General features: G+C 40.5%; 1 protein-coding gene across 6 annotated transcripts in view; it reads left to right on the top strand.

Annotated features, from left to right (window-relative positions):
- Window positions 1-13,542, top strand: part of KALRN (kalirin RhoGEF kinase) — a 766,757-nt gene that overhangs the window by 618,882 nt on the left and 134,333 nt on the right. Inside the window, exon 35 of one of the 6 annotated variants that reach the window (XM_074967168.1) lies at window positions 4,910-5,896. The exons of the other annotated variants lie outside the window; for them this stretch is intronic. Within the exon in view, the coding sequence (XP_074823269.1) occupies window positions 4,910-4,929 (20 nt within the window). The 3' untranslated portion in view covers window positions 4,930-5,896. Of the gene's footprint in view, window positions 1-4,909; window positions 5,897-13,542 lie in introns of those variants that run through there. 6 annotated transcript variants of the gene reach the window in all.

Below are 13,542 nucleotides of genomic sequence, written 5' to 3' on the forward strand. Positions count from 1 at the left end.
AGGATAATCTCAAGAAACAAAGGGGTCAATAGGAGATTCCCTCTTCCTCCCCTCCCGCACCCGCACCCGGATATACACCTTTCTTCATTCTGTAGTCACTATGTTGGGGAGATGAAAGTTCTTTGAGCACATTTTGGAACAAATTGATAAATTAAACAGTAATAAGTCACCAGGACCACCTGGTATTCACCCAAGAGTTCTGAAGGAACTCAAATACAAAATTGCAGAACCTCTAACTGTGGTATATAACCTATTCTTAAATCAACCTTTGTACCAGATGACTGGAGGATAGCTAATGTAACACTGATTTTTTTAAAAAGGCTCCAGAGGTGATCCTGGAAATTTCAGGCTGGTAAGCCTAACTTCAGTACCAGGCTAATTGGTCAAAACTATTAAAGAACAGAATTATCAGACACATAAATGAACACAATACATTGGGGAAAAGTCTACATGTGTTTTGTAAGGGGAAATCATGCCTCGCCAATCCATTAGAATTCTTTGAGGTGGTCAACAAGCATGGTGACAAGGGTAATCCAGTGGATATAGCGACTTTCAAAAAGCCTTTGACTCCAAAGGCTCATAAACAGTCATGGGATAAGAGGGAATGTCCTTCCATGGATTAGTAAAAGGTAGGAAACAAAGGGTAGAAATAAATGGTATGTTTTCACAATGGAGAGAGGTAAGTAGTGGGGTCTCCCAAAGATCTGTACTGGAACCTGTGCTATTCAACATATTCATAAATTATCAGGAAAAAGGGGTAAACGGTGAGGTGGTAAAGTTTGTAGACTACACATAATTATTCAAGATAGTTAAGTCCAAAGCAAACTGCGAAGAGTTACAAAGAGATCTCACAAAACTGGGTGACTGGGCAACAAAATGGCAGGTGAAATTCACTGTTGAAAAATGCAAAGCAATGCACATTGGAAAACATAATCCCAATTATACATACAAAATGATAGGGTTTAAATTAACTGTTACCACTCAAGAAAGAGATCTTGGATCATCGTGGATAGTTCTCAGAAAACATCTGCTCAGTGTGCAGCAGCAATCAAAATAGCTAACACAATGTTAGGAACCATTAGGAAAGGGATAGATAATATTAGAAAATACAGTACCATTATATAAATCAATGACATACCCACACCTTGAATACTGCATGCATTTCTGGTTGCCCCATCTCAAAGATAGATATATTTGAATTGGAAAAAGTACAGAGAAGGGCACCAAAAATTATTAGGGATATGGAACAGCTTTCATCTGGGGAGAGATTGAAAGACTGGGACTGTTCATCTTAGAAAAGACATGACCAAGGGATGATACGATAGAGGTCTATAACATCACGAATGGTGTGGAGAAAGTGAATAAGGAAGTGTTATTTATCCCTTCACATGACACAAGAACCTGGGGTCTCCCAATGAAACTAATAGTCAGCAGGTTTAAAACAAACATAAGCAAGTACTTCTTCACACAATGCAGAGTCAAACTGTGGACCTGTTTGCCAGGGGATGTTGTGAAGGCCGAAAGTATAACTGGGTTCAAAAAAATTAGATAAGTTCATGGAGGGTAGCTCCATCAATGGCTATATGCCAAGCTGGTCAGGGATGCAACCTCATGCCCTGGGTGTCCCTAAACCTCTGAGTGCCAGACACTGGCACTGGATGATGGGATGGATCACTCAATAATTATCCTGCTCTGTTCATTCCCTTTGTAGCACCTGGCACCAGCCACTGTCGGAAGACAGGATACTGGGCTAAATGGACCATTGGTGTTACCAAGTACGGACATTCACATGTTCTTATCTATGGGTGCAAAAGCTGTTGTGGAAAAGAACAGCTTCTGGTTGGCTGTCTTGGCTTTTGTGCCCTCCAGCCCTCCCAAAAGGATTCCAATAGATATTCTTGTAATAATAGGCATTAAAACTACTTCCCACATCTCTGTTCAATTTTTGCATCTTAGATTTTATTAACCTTTCAGGACTAGACTGCTTTAGTTTGCTCCTGTTCAGCTCTGGTTATGCTGAGTATTAAATTACAATCCACATTGGTTTATGTGGTTTCTCCGCTTTGGCTAAAATAATCCCTTTTACAAAATCTATTTAATGGTAATGATTCCTGATTTCCCAGGAGAGCTGTGAGAGGAGATTCAGAAAATTTTAGTATATTACATGAAACCTTCAACTGGTCTTGTAAAGGCTGAGAAATTGTTTGGGTTTCTAAGAGTTTTAATTAAGAGCACTCAGTTAAAGAGTTTAGGCTGTGTGATCTCAAGGAAACATTACTGGTTAACACAATCAATATAACTGGCACATAAACAGCCCATGGAGTTTCTCTTGAGCAAACAATACTCGGGCTCCCACTATCAGCATAAGTAGACAGTATCTAAATAAAAAACATTCCTTTACCTGTGTTCCAAATCACACTTCAGCAGGTGGGCTCAAGCTCTTCCACTGATTATCTCTTAATAGAGAGATGGTTTCATGGCTATTTCCCCCTGCCATTTGTAATCGCATATTATCCCTGTAAAAAGCACAGCAGTAACTTACGTATAAAAAGTAATGCTAGGAAAGGATGGCACTTTCACTTGTCTTCTAACATGACAGAGCAGCTGGAAACAAGGTGGATAACCAGCACTGTATGACCTTCCTACCACCTCTTCATGGACCACCACCAAATGCTACTCACACAACCATTTGTCTAAAGACCACACTTTGGGAACAACCTGATTTTTGCTATTAAAACTGGAAGATTTAAAAAGCTTATTTAGAGAGGAGGCCTGGACCAAAACACACTTAAGCCTTAGAAAAGTTCAAATCTGAACATGGCAGCATAAGACCATCTATAATTTAATTTGCTTTTTATTATCTACTGAATTTTTGCCTTCTGCTCACAGCCCAATCCTGCATCTCTACTCCTACGAGTAGTGCAAGTGAAGTTAATGAGAATATAAAAAATGAGAAATCAAAATTGAAAGTACTCTGAAGGGAAAGTAAAAAGAAAAGGAGTACTTGTGGCACCTTAGAGACTAACCAATTTATTTGAGCATGAGCTTTCGTGAGCTACAGCTCACTTCATCGGCTAGTCCAGCTTCATCTTTCTAAACTAGTGTTTCCCCAAGTCTGGGGTGGCCCCTGAGGTGGGGCACAAAGGTCCAGCTCAGGGTCATGGATAGGCCTTTCAGTTATTCTCCAGAGTCTCACTTTACATACAAATAAATTAAGGGTGAAATTCAGACCCTTTTGAAGTAAGTGACAAAACTATCAGGCTGAGATCCTCAAAGGCTCCTAACTTCCATTGATTTCATTCTGAGAATGTTGTCATATACTTCAAAAGGGTCTGAATTTCACCCTTACGTTGTTTGAAATCAATGGAAATTAGGAGCCTAAATACCTTTGAGGATCTGGGCCTCACTGATTACAGTAGGGCCAGGATTTCACCCTAAGTCTTTTGCTCTTATACTTGTGAAAACCTTTGAAATGTGGCCCCAGTGTAAGCAATATCTGCCTGAGTTTACAGATACCTTGAAACAACAGCTCTGAGGTGTTAACCATATATAGTAATTTGGGAAATAACGTCAGTAAAGTCAAATGTACTTGCTGCTTCAGCTGGAATAATGTATATCCAAAGCAAAGGACCCTGAGGCACTCCACCTGAATCCTTATTTTTTACTGAGAATGACTTTTCTGATGAATGCTGTGATAAAACAGGAAAGGCTCTTTAGAGAAGCAATTCTGCTATTGTTTAGCTTTTTTTTATTATTTCAAACAAAGAGGACTTTGTTTAAAGAGAAAAGGCCTGTGAATTTCCTTATTTACTTTGTCTTCGCTTCCCCTTTATTGGAAGGTGAAACTTCACCCATCTAATCCCATTACTTTAACCTAAAATTCAGCAATAACATAGGTCATGCTCTGGGTTCATTATAACAGACAGACACAAGCCTGGTTTTGAATATGTGATGGACGAGTGAGATTATCAAGAACAATAGAGGAATTCCATATCTTGTCCTAGTACAGAAGGTTGGCCAAATTAGGCAGTCACATAAATGGTGTTGTAAATTACACATCGGTGTCAAGGAAAATTAGAATGTGATGGTATAATTTGTACTGATTTGACATTCATTGGGACTCATTCTCCTCACATCAGTGTAAATAAGAAGTAACTCCACTGTAGCTGATGGAGTTACACCTTGGATGGAACTGTAACTGGATTAAATTCTATGGTCAATATTACACAAGAGGTCAGATTAGATGATTTAATGGTCCCTTCTGGCCTTAACGTCTACAAAAATGTTACTATTTGACCACTAGCACTCTCTTTCTAACGTGTAACCTACCGCACCATTTAGGTCACAGCTAATTTGGCCTGAAGTCTCTCATGCAGTCGCATTTCCTGGCAATTTGGCCGTGTTAATTTCTTTGTTGAAATACTGGCACTATTTTCTCCAATTGCGACTGAACGTGGAATATAATCGCTGCCTGTGGAGATCAGCAAATCATTTGTCAGTGTGTTTTCAGGATGGATGCTCAAACAAAGCTTCAGTGGCATAGAAAATGGAACATAAATTGCAGACACCTCAAAGTGGCAAAATGGGACGAGTAAGACACCAGACATGTGTCAGAGAAAAAAGGTGTCATTGCGTAGGATGATGGTAAACATGCTTCCAGTGATCTCCCTGAGAACAGGGAATTAATGCTTCAGAAGTGTTAAAAACTAAAGTCTCTGAGGAAGGAAATAGTCAAGAGTGTATCGCCAGTATGCAGACTCCTGGCAACACTACTCTTAGTGTTGCTGCTGAAATGCCTATCTCAGCAGAAAAATCTTCCCTCTCAGGATAAGTGGTTATTTGTTTCCTTCTGATATGCTTGTGGCTTTGCTGGCGAGGCATTTTTTAGAACTGAATTTATCTTCTCCAGTTGCAGCTATTTTATGGTGAGATGATCCTTTGCAACCGGACTAGCCAGGCTGCAGAACAGACATCTCCACCGGGGATTGTGGGGGAAGAGCAATAAGGATCTTCCGAGGCTCCCTCTTCTGACCTCCCTAAACCTGTTGACCCAGACACTCATCTCAATCAACTGGTTTCTGCTGCAGTGCCTACAAAACGTGAAGTGGGACATGTGGTTTAGCAAGGAGATCCAATACAGAGAAGAAAAGCAATGGAAAGATCAAGATATGCATGTGCTTTCCCAAGTGACCATGTGACCTTACTATAAATTCCCTTCTCTTGCTTCTCGACATTTGTCTTCTTATGAGCTTACTTGTGTCCCATTGCAGTTTGATTGTAAAGCCTTTCATGGAAGGACATTTTGGAGCCCTCCGGAGGAAAAACGTAATGCAGATTGACAGCAGTCATCCACAGCTGTAACTGCAGTCTCAGAGTTGTAGTAGCCTCCAGACCAGCATGCTCCCCCTGTGTTGGGGAAACTGACTGGTGAATCTGCAAAATTACAGGTCTACCATGCACTTCTCTCCTGGCTTCATTCAGCCCCTTTCTGAGAAGGCCAGATTAAGGCAAATTGGGATCCTAGCTACTGCATGAAATGAGGCCACCCATTTGCTCCCCTGTATTGAGTGATGGCAGGGGTGCTCTTTCTCTCCTGCCCCAAAACACACAGTAGTACAGTGCCTCCTTTTCCCTCCATAGAGTGGTAACAGAAGCCCCTCCCCTTTGGAACAACAAGGATGGCAGCAGGGACCCTCTTTACCATTCATAGATGAAGAAGTGTCAGAAAGGGGCCTCAGTACTTGCCTCAGCAGCTGGGACGTGTTTAGTTGAGTAGTTGGATTTGGCCACTAAATGTGTAATGACCCAGCCATTCCCAGTCTCTATTCAAACCCAACACATATTGAATCTATTTCCCCATGTTAAGTATCCTCACACCTTCTTGTCAACTGTCTAAATGGGCCATCTTGATTGTCACTACAAAAGTTTTTTTTCTCCTGCTGATAATAGCCCATCTTAATTAATTAGCCTCTTACTCCACCTTTTCATGTTCTCTGTATGTATGTATATATTTATCTTCTTACTATATGTTCCATTCTATGCATCCGATGAAGTGGGCTGTAGCCCATGAAAGCTTATGCTCAAATAAATTTGTTAGTCTCTAAGGTGCCACAAGTACTTCTGTTCTTTAAGTTAGAAATTAAGTCTTTATTTTTGAATGAAAACTGAGGTTCTGATGCATTGACTTGACTGCCAGGGCTCTACACACAAGCGTTGTGGCAATGAATGCTCCATTAGGTAAACAATTCTATTTTTAAACCTTTAAGCAAGACTGCCTTGTGGGGACAATTTTAACTGTGGAGTATCTCCTAGCACCCGAGAAAAAAAGAAATACGATTTGCCATGGATGGATGTATCTGAAGGGGTTCCACATGAAGTACTGATTATGATTCTCAAGTCATAGGACAGGGTTTTTATTAGCACTAGCCTGAAGTCAACAATTATAACCCCTCTTCCCTCCCCAACAAATAAAAACATGCAGCCCAGAGGAAGGGTGTAAAAATAACTTGTCTTGGTTTGAATAGAATATATACACTACTTTCTCTGTATCGGCTCCTGCTTCTTGAAATGTATGAGGTAGGTGAGAGGGTTGTGTAGTAGCACTTCGCCCAGCCAGCTAGCAGGAAGGTAACCAATGTGAATTAGCAAAAGAGAGTGACTGGAGCCTGTGAGTGGCTTGGGTCTTGCTTTTCATCTGCAGCTCTGGTTGAACTAAATATAGCAAAGTAACATGCTGCTGTCTGACTGTAATCCACCTGAGATTATGTGGGGAAGAGTGGGATCTGGACCATTGACCTAGAGTTTCTGCTGTGTAACCAAGTTCAGTGGGCAACCATTCATTATTATACTCCTGGCCTGTTGAACATGGATTTATTCACCAGTCTTTTTTGCCCTGAAGTCCATAAGATTTAAGAGTGAAGAACAGATTCTGGGTTTATGCCTGTTTTCTTTACTAATCTAATGTTGATGCATGGATTATCGGGGCATGTCCTGGTAAAAATGGTACCCAAGTGTGCTGGCTTTTCAGCTCTACCAGAAAGCAAGGAGAACAAACCCAGGACCAGTATTCACATCCTTACTGGCCGCTGTGCAGCCCTTCTGTTATTAATTTTAAACAAATAGTTTATGAACCAGTTTTAAAGTGAGCTAGCTGTGATGAAAGTTTAATTTCACTGAACAGTCAGAGCCAAAGACCAGCACACTGAAGTGCCCAGCACACAAGTATTAAATAACTGATTGCAGTTTATTGAGACTGTTTCTGTAAATGGGCTACAGCAGATGCATCACAGATTTGATATACTTACGCTAACACAACGAGCCTGATTCTCTTCTCATTTATACCAGTCTATCAACTTCATTACTTTGAAAGATGTAAATCAGGAATAAGAGTCAAAACTAATGTCAGTTTCATTAGGGGCAGATTAGTCCCAGACTCCAAAAATGCATTAATTTATATTTGTTTTCTTTAACAACATATTATATATTTATATTACTGCCACCGAAAAGGTGCCAGTTAAAAGGCAATTCCCTTCCATATTAGGACAGGTTCAAGCATTCTTGGCTGTAGTCTGCCGTAGAGAATCTTCAAAGTTACATTTACATATATTTCCACAGGGGCGTGCACAAGGGGAAGGCAAGCAGGGGCACAGGCCTCCCCAATAATCGGCGGGGTCACAGAGCAAGCTCCTCCAAAAGTTGTCAATTTTAAATACATGCACACTCCTGTATTTCCTTATCAGTGCTTCGTGGTATTCTTTGGAAGTTCTGAGTATAGAATCACTTAGTGATTCTACAGAACCACGTCCCAGTGAAATAATGATCTATTTTCCTGTAGTATTCTACAGTATGTACAATACTTCTTAAATATCATAACGTTTAAAGAAACCAAGGAACAATTGCATAAGTATCACAGTGAAAGTTGGCTTGGTTTTCAATCTGCTAAAAAGTGTGTCATCACACAGAAGCAATAGCAGTGCATTGCCCAACATTTCACATAATAAAGACTGCCCTGACTTTTGCCTTTAATAATGAGATTTGAAAGTCACATCTCTAGGTACTTCTGGTTTTCATACAGGGAATCTAATACTTCATTTGTCTTTCCAGTAATGTTAAGCTGCTTGATACTAAATCACATTCTTATTAAGGCACTTTTCTAAATACAAGAGATTAAGAATTAAACAGCAACACCCAGTGATTATAATTCCAGGACACTTTTCTGTTCTGGAGATTAGGGAACTGAAATCTTTCAGCTCAAAATATTGATTTATTTAGGTAATAGTACTTTAACCTTATGGGGCTTAGGTTGCTGTAAATTTCAATTTTATTATTTCAAAAGGCACTGGCCCTGCATATTGTTCATGATGTGTAAGATTCTAAGACATTTTAAGCCAACGTGCAAATTCTGCCTTTAAATATGCACATGTGGCTTCCACTAAAGTCTATGGGAAGTGCGCCCATGCACCAGACTGCAGCATGTAATCCTGAAGGGCAAATCTTCCCTCATACCAGCCTATGCAAAGCCTAGGTTAAAAAAAAAAAAAGTTTTGTGCCTCAGTGTATCCTCTCCCTCAGGTTACAGCCTCTGGGTTGCAATAGCCTCTTTGGCCACTGTATACCTCCTACGTAGCTAAGTACAGCCCAGTGGAGCCATATCTTTACAGTCATCATAGAATACAAGAGTGCAACCTCTCTGCACATTATCCTTACCTTGGAGTCATGCACATTCTGCTTAATTCAGAGCCTTCTGCAGTCTTTACTTGTTTGAAGATATGGACCACTGCATTTGAAGATACAGAAATATATGTTCTTCTTGCAATCATAGCATCAACTCATCTTGTTGCCTGCCCCCTTTTCTCAAATACTGTAGGGAGGGAGTAGACACAAGGTGGTTTTTAATATTATAAAAAGGTTATAATTGTGTCTTATGTATTTATCTGTAAACTCTTTGTTTTTTTGCTGTAAGGTATGCATGGACACTGCCTACCCCAAAGAGGTCTTGATCACAGAGTGGGGCCCATCGAAGCTACTACAGTACCAGTGATTAATAAGTTACTTGATGACTAATGTTTAATATAATATGAACACAGAAGAAGTGAAAAGTACATGTTGTTAGGTTTACAAAGAAATCTTTTGACTGTGGGAAAAACCAGAAATGTCCCAGGTCTTAGTGTGCTGTACCCTCTGACAGAAGGACAGCAAGTTTGGTTACGTAATAGTAACTGGAAGTTTAGGTGTGTGAAATTTCAGATCCAATTAGAGTATGATCCAAATAGCAGAGACTATGGGTGGGATATTTGAAACCCTGGCCTAATAACGCTCCTACTGACTTTAATACAAGGAGAATTGCAATGCTGAACACCTACGGAAATCCCACCTCACATGGTGTATGTGGTGTACATGTATCTACAATCTAGAAATGCTTGCAACTGTTGCCAAACTGTGGAGATTACAATATGCAACAGGACAGAGAAGATGCATGCTGGCAGTACAAAACAGAGGGCTTTTTTCTGTCCGAGGCCATTCTGTGAACTATATAAAATAATCTTGTTTTATTTTCTTCCACAGAAGGCCTCCTGTCACTTCTGGCCTTGCTGTTTATTTCCACCATACATTTTAATAACAGCTTTACATTTTCTTTTACTTCACTCTTAAATCGGATACAGCAGATCAGAAAGCTTTGCAGTGATGGCACCTTTACACTATTAAATGTCTCCTGTTAAGAATTCCTCTGCATTTTCTCGCAAAAAAGGAAAGTGGACAAAGGGCCATATCCACACTTGTTAATATAGTGATTTGGCCCACAAAGTGAAGGGTTTTACAGCATTGATCCTGTACATAGTATTTTCATTTCAGTCCAGCTCCTCTCTAGCAGAAAGCAGAGATTCCCCTCCCACCCCCGAGACACACACAACATGAAGATTTTCAGGTCTAACTAGCATAGTGTATACCATTTACACTTTTTAAAAATATATAGAAGCACAAATATGTTGGATACTCAGAAAAAAGCAAAAGGTGCCAAACAGCATTTGCTACTTTCTCTAAAGCACCTTAGATGACCAGAATGGTATTTTCCCAATAAGAAGGAAGGAAGCAGATTACCTGGCAGGGAGCAGTGGCATCAGAAGAGAAATTTATCTTCAATTTTATCATGAAAGTTGAACAAACTCAGAGAGAGAGACTAGTTGTTGTTTTTTTTCTGCTACTACTTTTGTTGCACTCCCATTTTGTATACACCATTTATTCATCATTGCAAGAGCCAGCTCCATAAATTATGCTACGTTGTTATGGTTGCCAGAATTGAAGAAAAGTTATCACACACATCAGGCCTGGGTGGAAAAGGCCCCTGTTTCCTTTGAAAAAGAATATGTGAAGGACTGATACAAGCTCATAATTTCTCTCCACATGCAAATACTGTAGCAGAGGACCCAAAACTGTCCAAAAGGCAGGTTTTGTACATGCTATTTGTCCTTCCTTATTTGATGATAGCTGGCTAGGCAGTAGTACTGGCAAAAAGAACCGGGAGGTCATTCTACATCACAATTTGAATATATGAGCCAACCATGCAATGCAATTGCAAAAAAGGCAAATCTCACTCTGGAGTGTAACAACAGGAATGTCATATTTTTCCTCTTTACTCCACACTGGCCTCGGCTGGAATACTTTGCCCAGTTCTGGGCACCACACTTTAGGAAGGACATGGACAAACTCAAGTGAGTCCAGAGGAGAGCAACAAATATAATAAAAGGTTTAGAAAACATAATCTATGAGGAAAAGATTTTAAAAAAGCATGTTTAGTCGTGAGAAAAGAAGATTGAGTTGGGACCTGATAATCATCAAAAATGTGAAGGGCTGTTATAAAGTGGACAGTGACCAGTTGTTCTCCATATATTCTAAAGGTAGGAAAGACGTAATGGGCTTAAACTGTAATAAGGTAGATTTAGGTAGGATTTTAGGAAAAACTTTCTAACTATAAGGATAGTTAAACTCTGGAATAGGCTTCCAAGGGAGATTGTGGAATCCCCATCACTGGAGGTTTTTAAGAACAGTTCGACTAACATCTGTCAGGGATGGTGTAGGTCTCCTGGGTCTTGCCTTGGTGCAAGAGGCTGGACTAAACAACCTCTTGAGGTCCCTTCCAATCCTACATTTCTGTGACTCTGTGTTGCTAGTGGACAGTCATTCCCATAGATCTGCTTTTGATCTAATTGAGATAAATATTTCTGGAAGCAAATACAAAATCTGCTTTTTCTTTTTTTAAACTGAAGACACAATAATCTTTTATTTTGACAGACCGCTTATTTCAGTTAGTATCCATCACCTTATTGGCATGGCTCTCTCAGTTCATGCAGGCCACAAGATAATGTTAGCTATATCTCCAAAATACTGGACTGTTGCATACTGGTTTATGTGTATGGCGACACCAGAGAGGAATCACTGCTGCAGCCACATTCAATCATGGTTCATCAGGTGCTGTTGCTGGCTCAGTAGAGACATTCCCTCTGGTTATGCAAGGATGGTCAGACTCAGCGTAGGCATTTGTTGGTGGATACAGCTGTCCCACTGACGTAGCAACCATCTGAGTGAAATGTTAGCAGGGGAGTTTGCACAGAGGTCAGTAAAGATCTTCTAGAATATTTGAGAAAGAGGGAGAGGCATCACTGCGTTTAGCCCTATTAACGGAAGTGCATTTTACTTCCCAGCTGCACCTAGAGAATAGGAATACGGCTTCTAATGACCATTGCAAATACTTAACAAGCAACAGACCTGTACAGCATGCCCCTGCATCTTTGTGCCTTTTTGCTGTTCTGCCTAAGCTGGTTACAGGGAGAAACTGACCAGCTTGATTATGTAGTACCGTTATGTACAGATTAGCAAGCATTGTGACTAGAAATCAGATGAACTGACCAGAGATGGCAGGTTCTTCATGGTTGGATTTGCATTCTGAAGGTGTCAGAGAGCCAAAATCATTATAAAATAAGTGCATAGGTCTGATCCAGACCCCATAGAAGTCAGTGGAAAAACCCTCAACTCCAGTGGGTTTGTGATCAGGACCTACCTGCTCAGGATTCCAGTTCAAGCACGGAGGACTCGTATGTTAAGTACTCTCAAGGAAAGAATAGTTAAAGCAAGGGGTGGACACTGGCCTGGATTAAGGCATAAGTACTATAGGCCCATGCCTAGGGTTTAGCTCCTAGAGTCTGCCACCTCATCACATTTTAAGCTTTAATTTAAAAAAAAAAGTTTCTATCCCTCATGGTTGCAAAGAGAAACTTGAAAATGTGACTAAAGTGTGACTGATGCAGTGATGTCTGCCTGAGTTTGTAGGGAGCCTGAAACGGTAGCTCAGAGAGGTGTGAACTGCCCTCTGTATCTCAATGAAGTGTTAACACCAAGATCCAATGCTCTTGAGTCCCACCATTCCCCCAGCAGAGGACTGTGTGTGTGCCAGAAGGAATGCAGTGCAGTGGGCCCAGCTAACACATCCATACATTTAGAAATTTAGAAGAGCCGCTTGTTGCCATCCATTCCTCTCCAGGCAAAAGAGGGGAACCCTGCTGCTCTCAAGGGGTGGAAGATGCCCTCCTATTGGTCCCAGTTGGGGACAGGGCAGGCAGAGGAAGTCCCATTACTTTACCACTTCTTCTCTAGCAAGTGAGGGGGACCGTTCTTCCCTTTCTATTCCAAATAGGGGCTATGCCATAGTTTATCAGATTACATTAATCCAGTCATAAATTGAAGTAATCTCTGAAAGGGGGACTGGTCTAGCCAAACATACGTATATCATGGCAGTTCAGTTAGAAGTGTGCACTGAGCATACATGTCTCTTTCTTTTTTTTTTTTTTAAACTAGTTGATAATGTTCTTCATTCCTCCCCCCCATCACCGCTGTGTTAAGTAGACGGGACAAAAATCTTTCCCTGGAATTGTGTCAGGAGGGAATCTGACCTTGATTTTATTATTTATGTAATTTGATCTGTTTTTAAAAAATATGAAGTTTGGGCTAACTAGCATGACCAAACTTCAGTTACTTATAAGAATTTGGTTAATTTGATTTCATTTAACGAGTGTTTAGTGCTGTTCAACAGCAGTAGCCAGAGCCAAGAATAATGTACAGGAATTTGCTATGTAAGCAACCACCACACAGTTCTGCCAAGTCACCGTCCTTAAAATATTTCCGCCCTCGCTGGGTTTGGCAGTAAGCACACATAGAATAGTATTTTTTATAAATATTTAGTAGAAATAAAGCTGACAGTGTTTAATTCATATTTTGTTACCGATCCTCAGACATAACAAAACAATAAATTTGTTGTCTTTATATGTTGCTTTCATCCCTAGGCCTCAGAGCACATTAGAAGAAACAGAAGTATTATTATCATCACCATTTTACACATGGAGAAACTGAGGTACTAAAAGGGAAGGTGACTTCCCTGTGGTCACAGAGTAAGTCCGTGGCAGAGCTGGGAATAGAACCTAATTTACCTGATTCCCAGGGTCCTAACCACTAGGTAAGGTGGCCTCCAACCCCCTGCCACTCCAGAGCTGT

This window comes from Natator depressus, chromosome 11, assembly GCF_965152275.1.
Source record: "Natator depressus isolate rNatDep1 chromosome 11, rNatDep2.hap1, whole genome shotgun sequence".
Taxonomy (NCBI): domain Eukaryota; kingdom Metazoa; phylum Chordata; order Testudines; family Cheloniidae; genus Natator; species Natator depressus.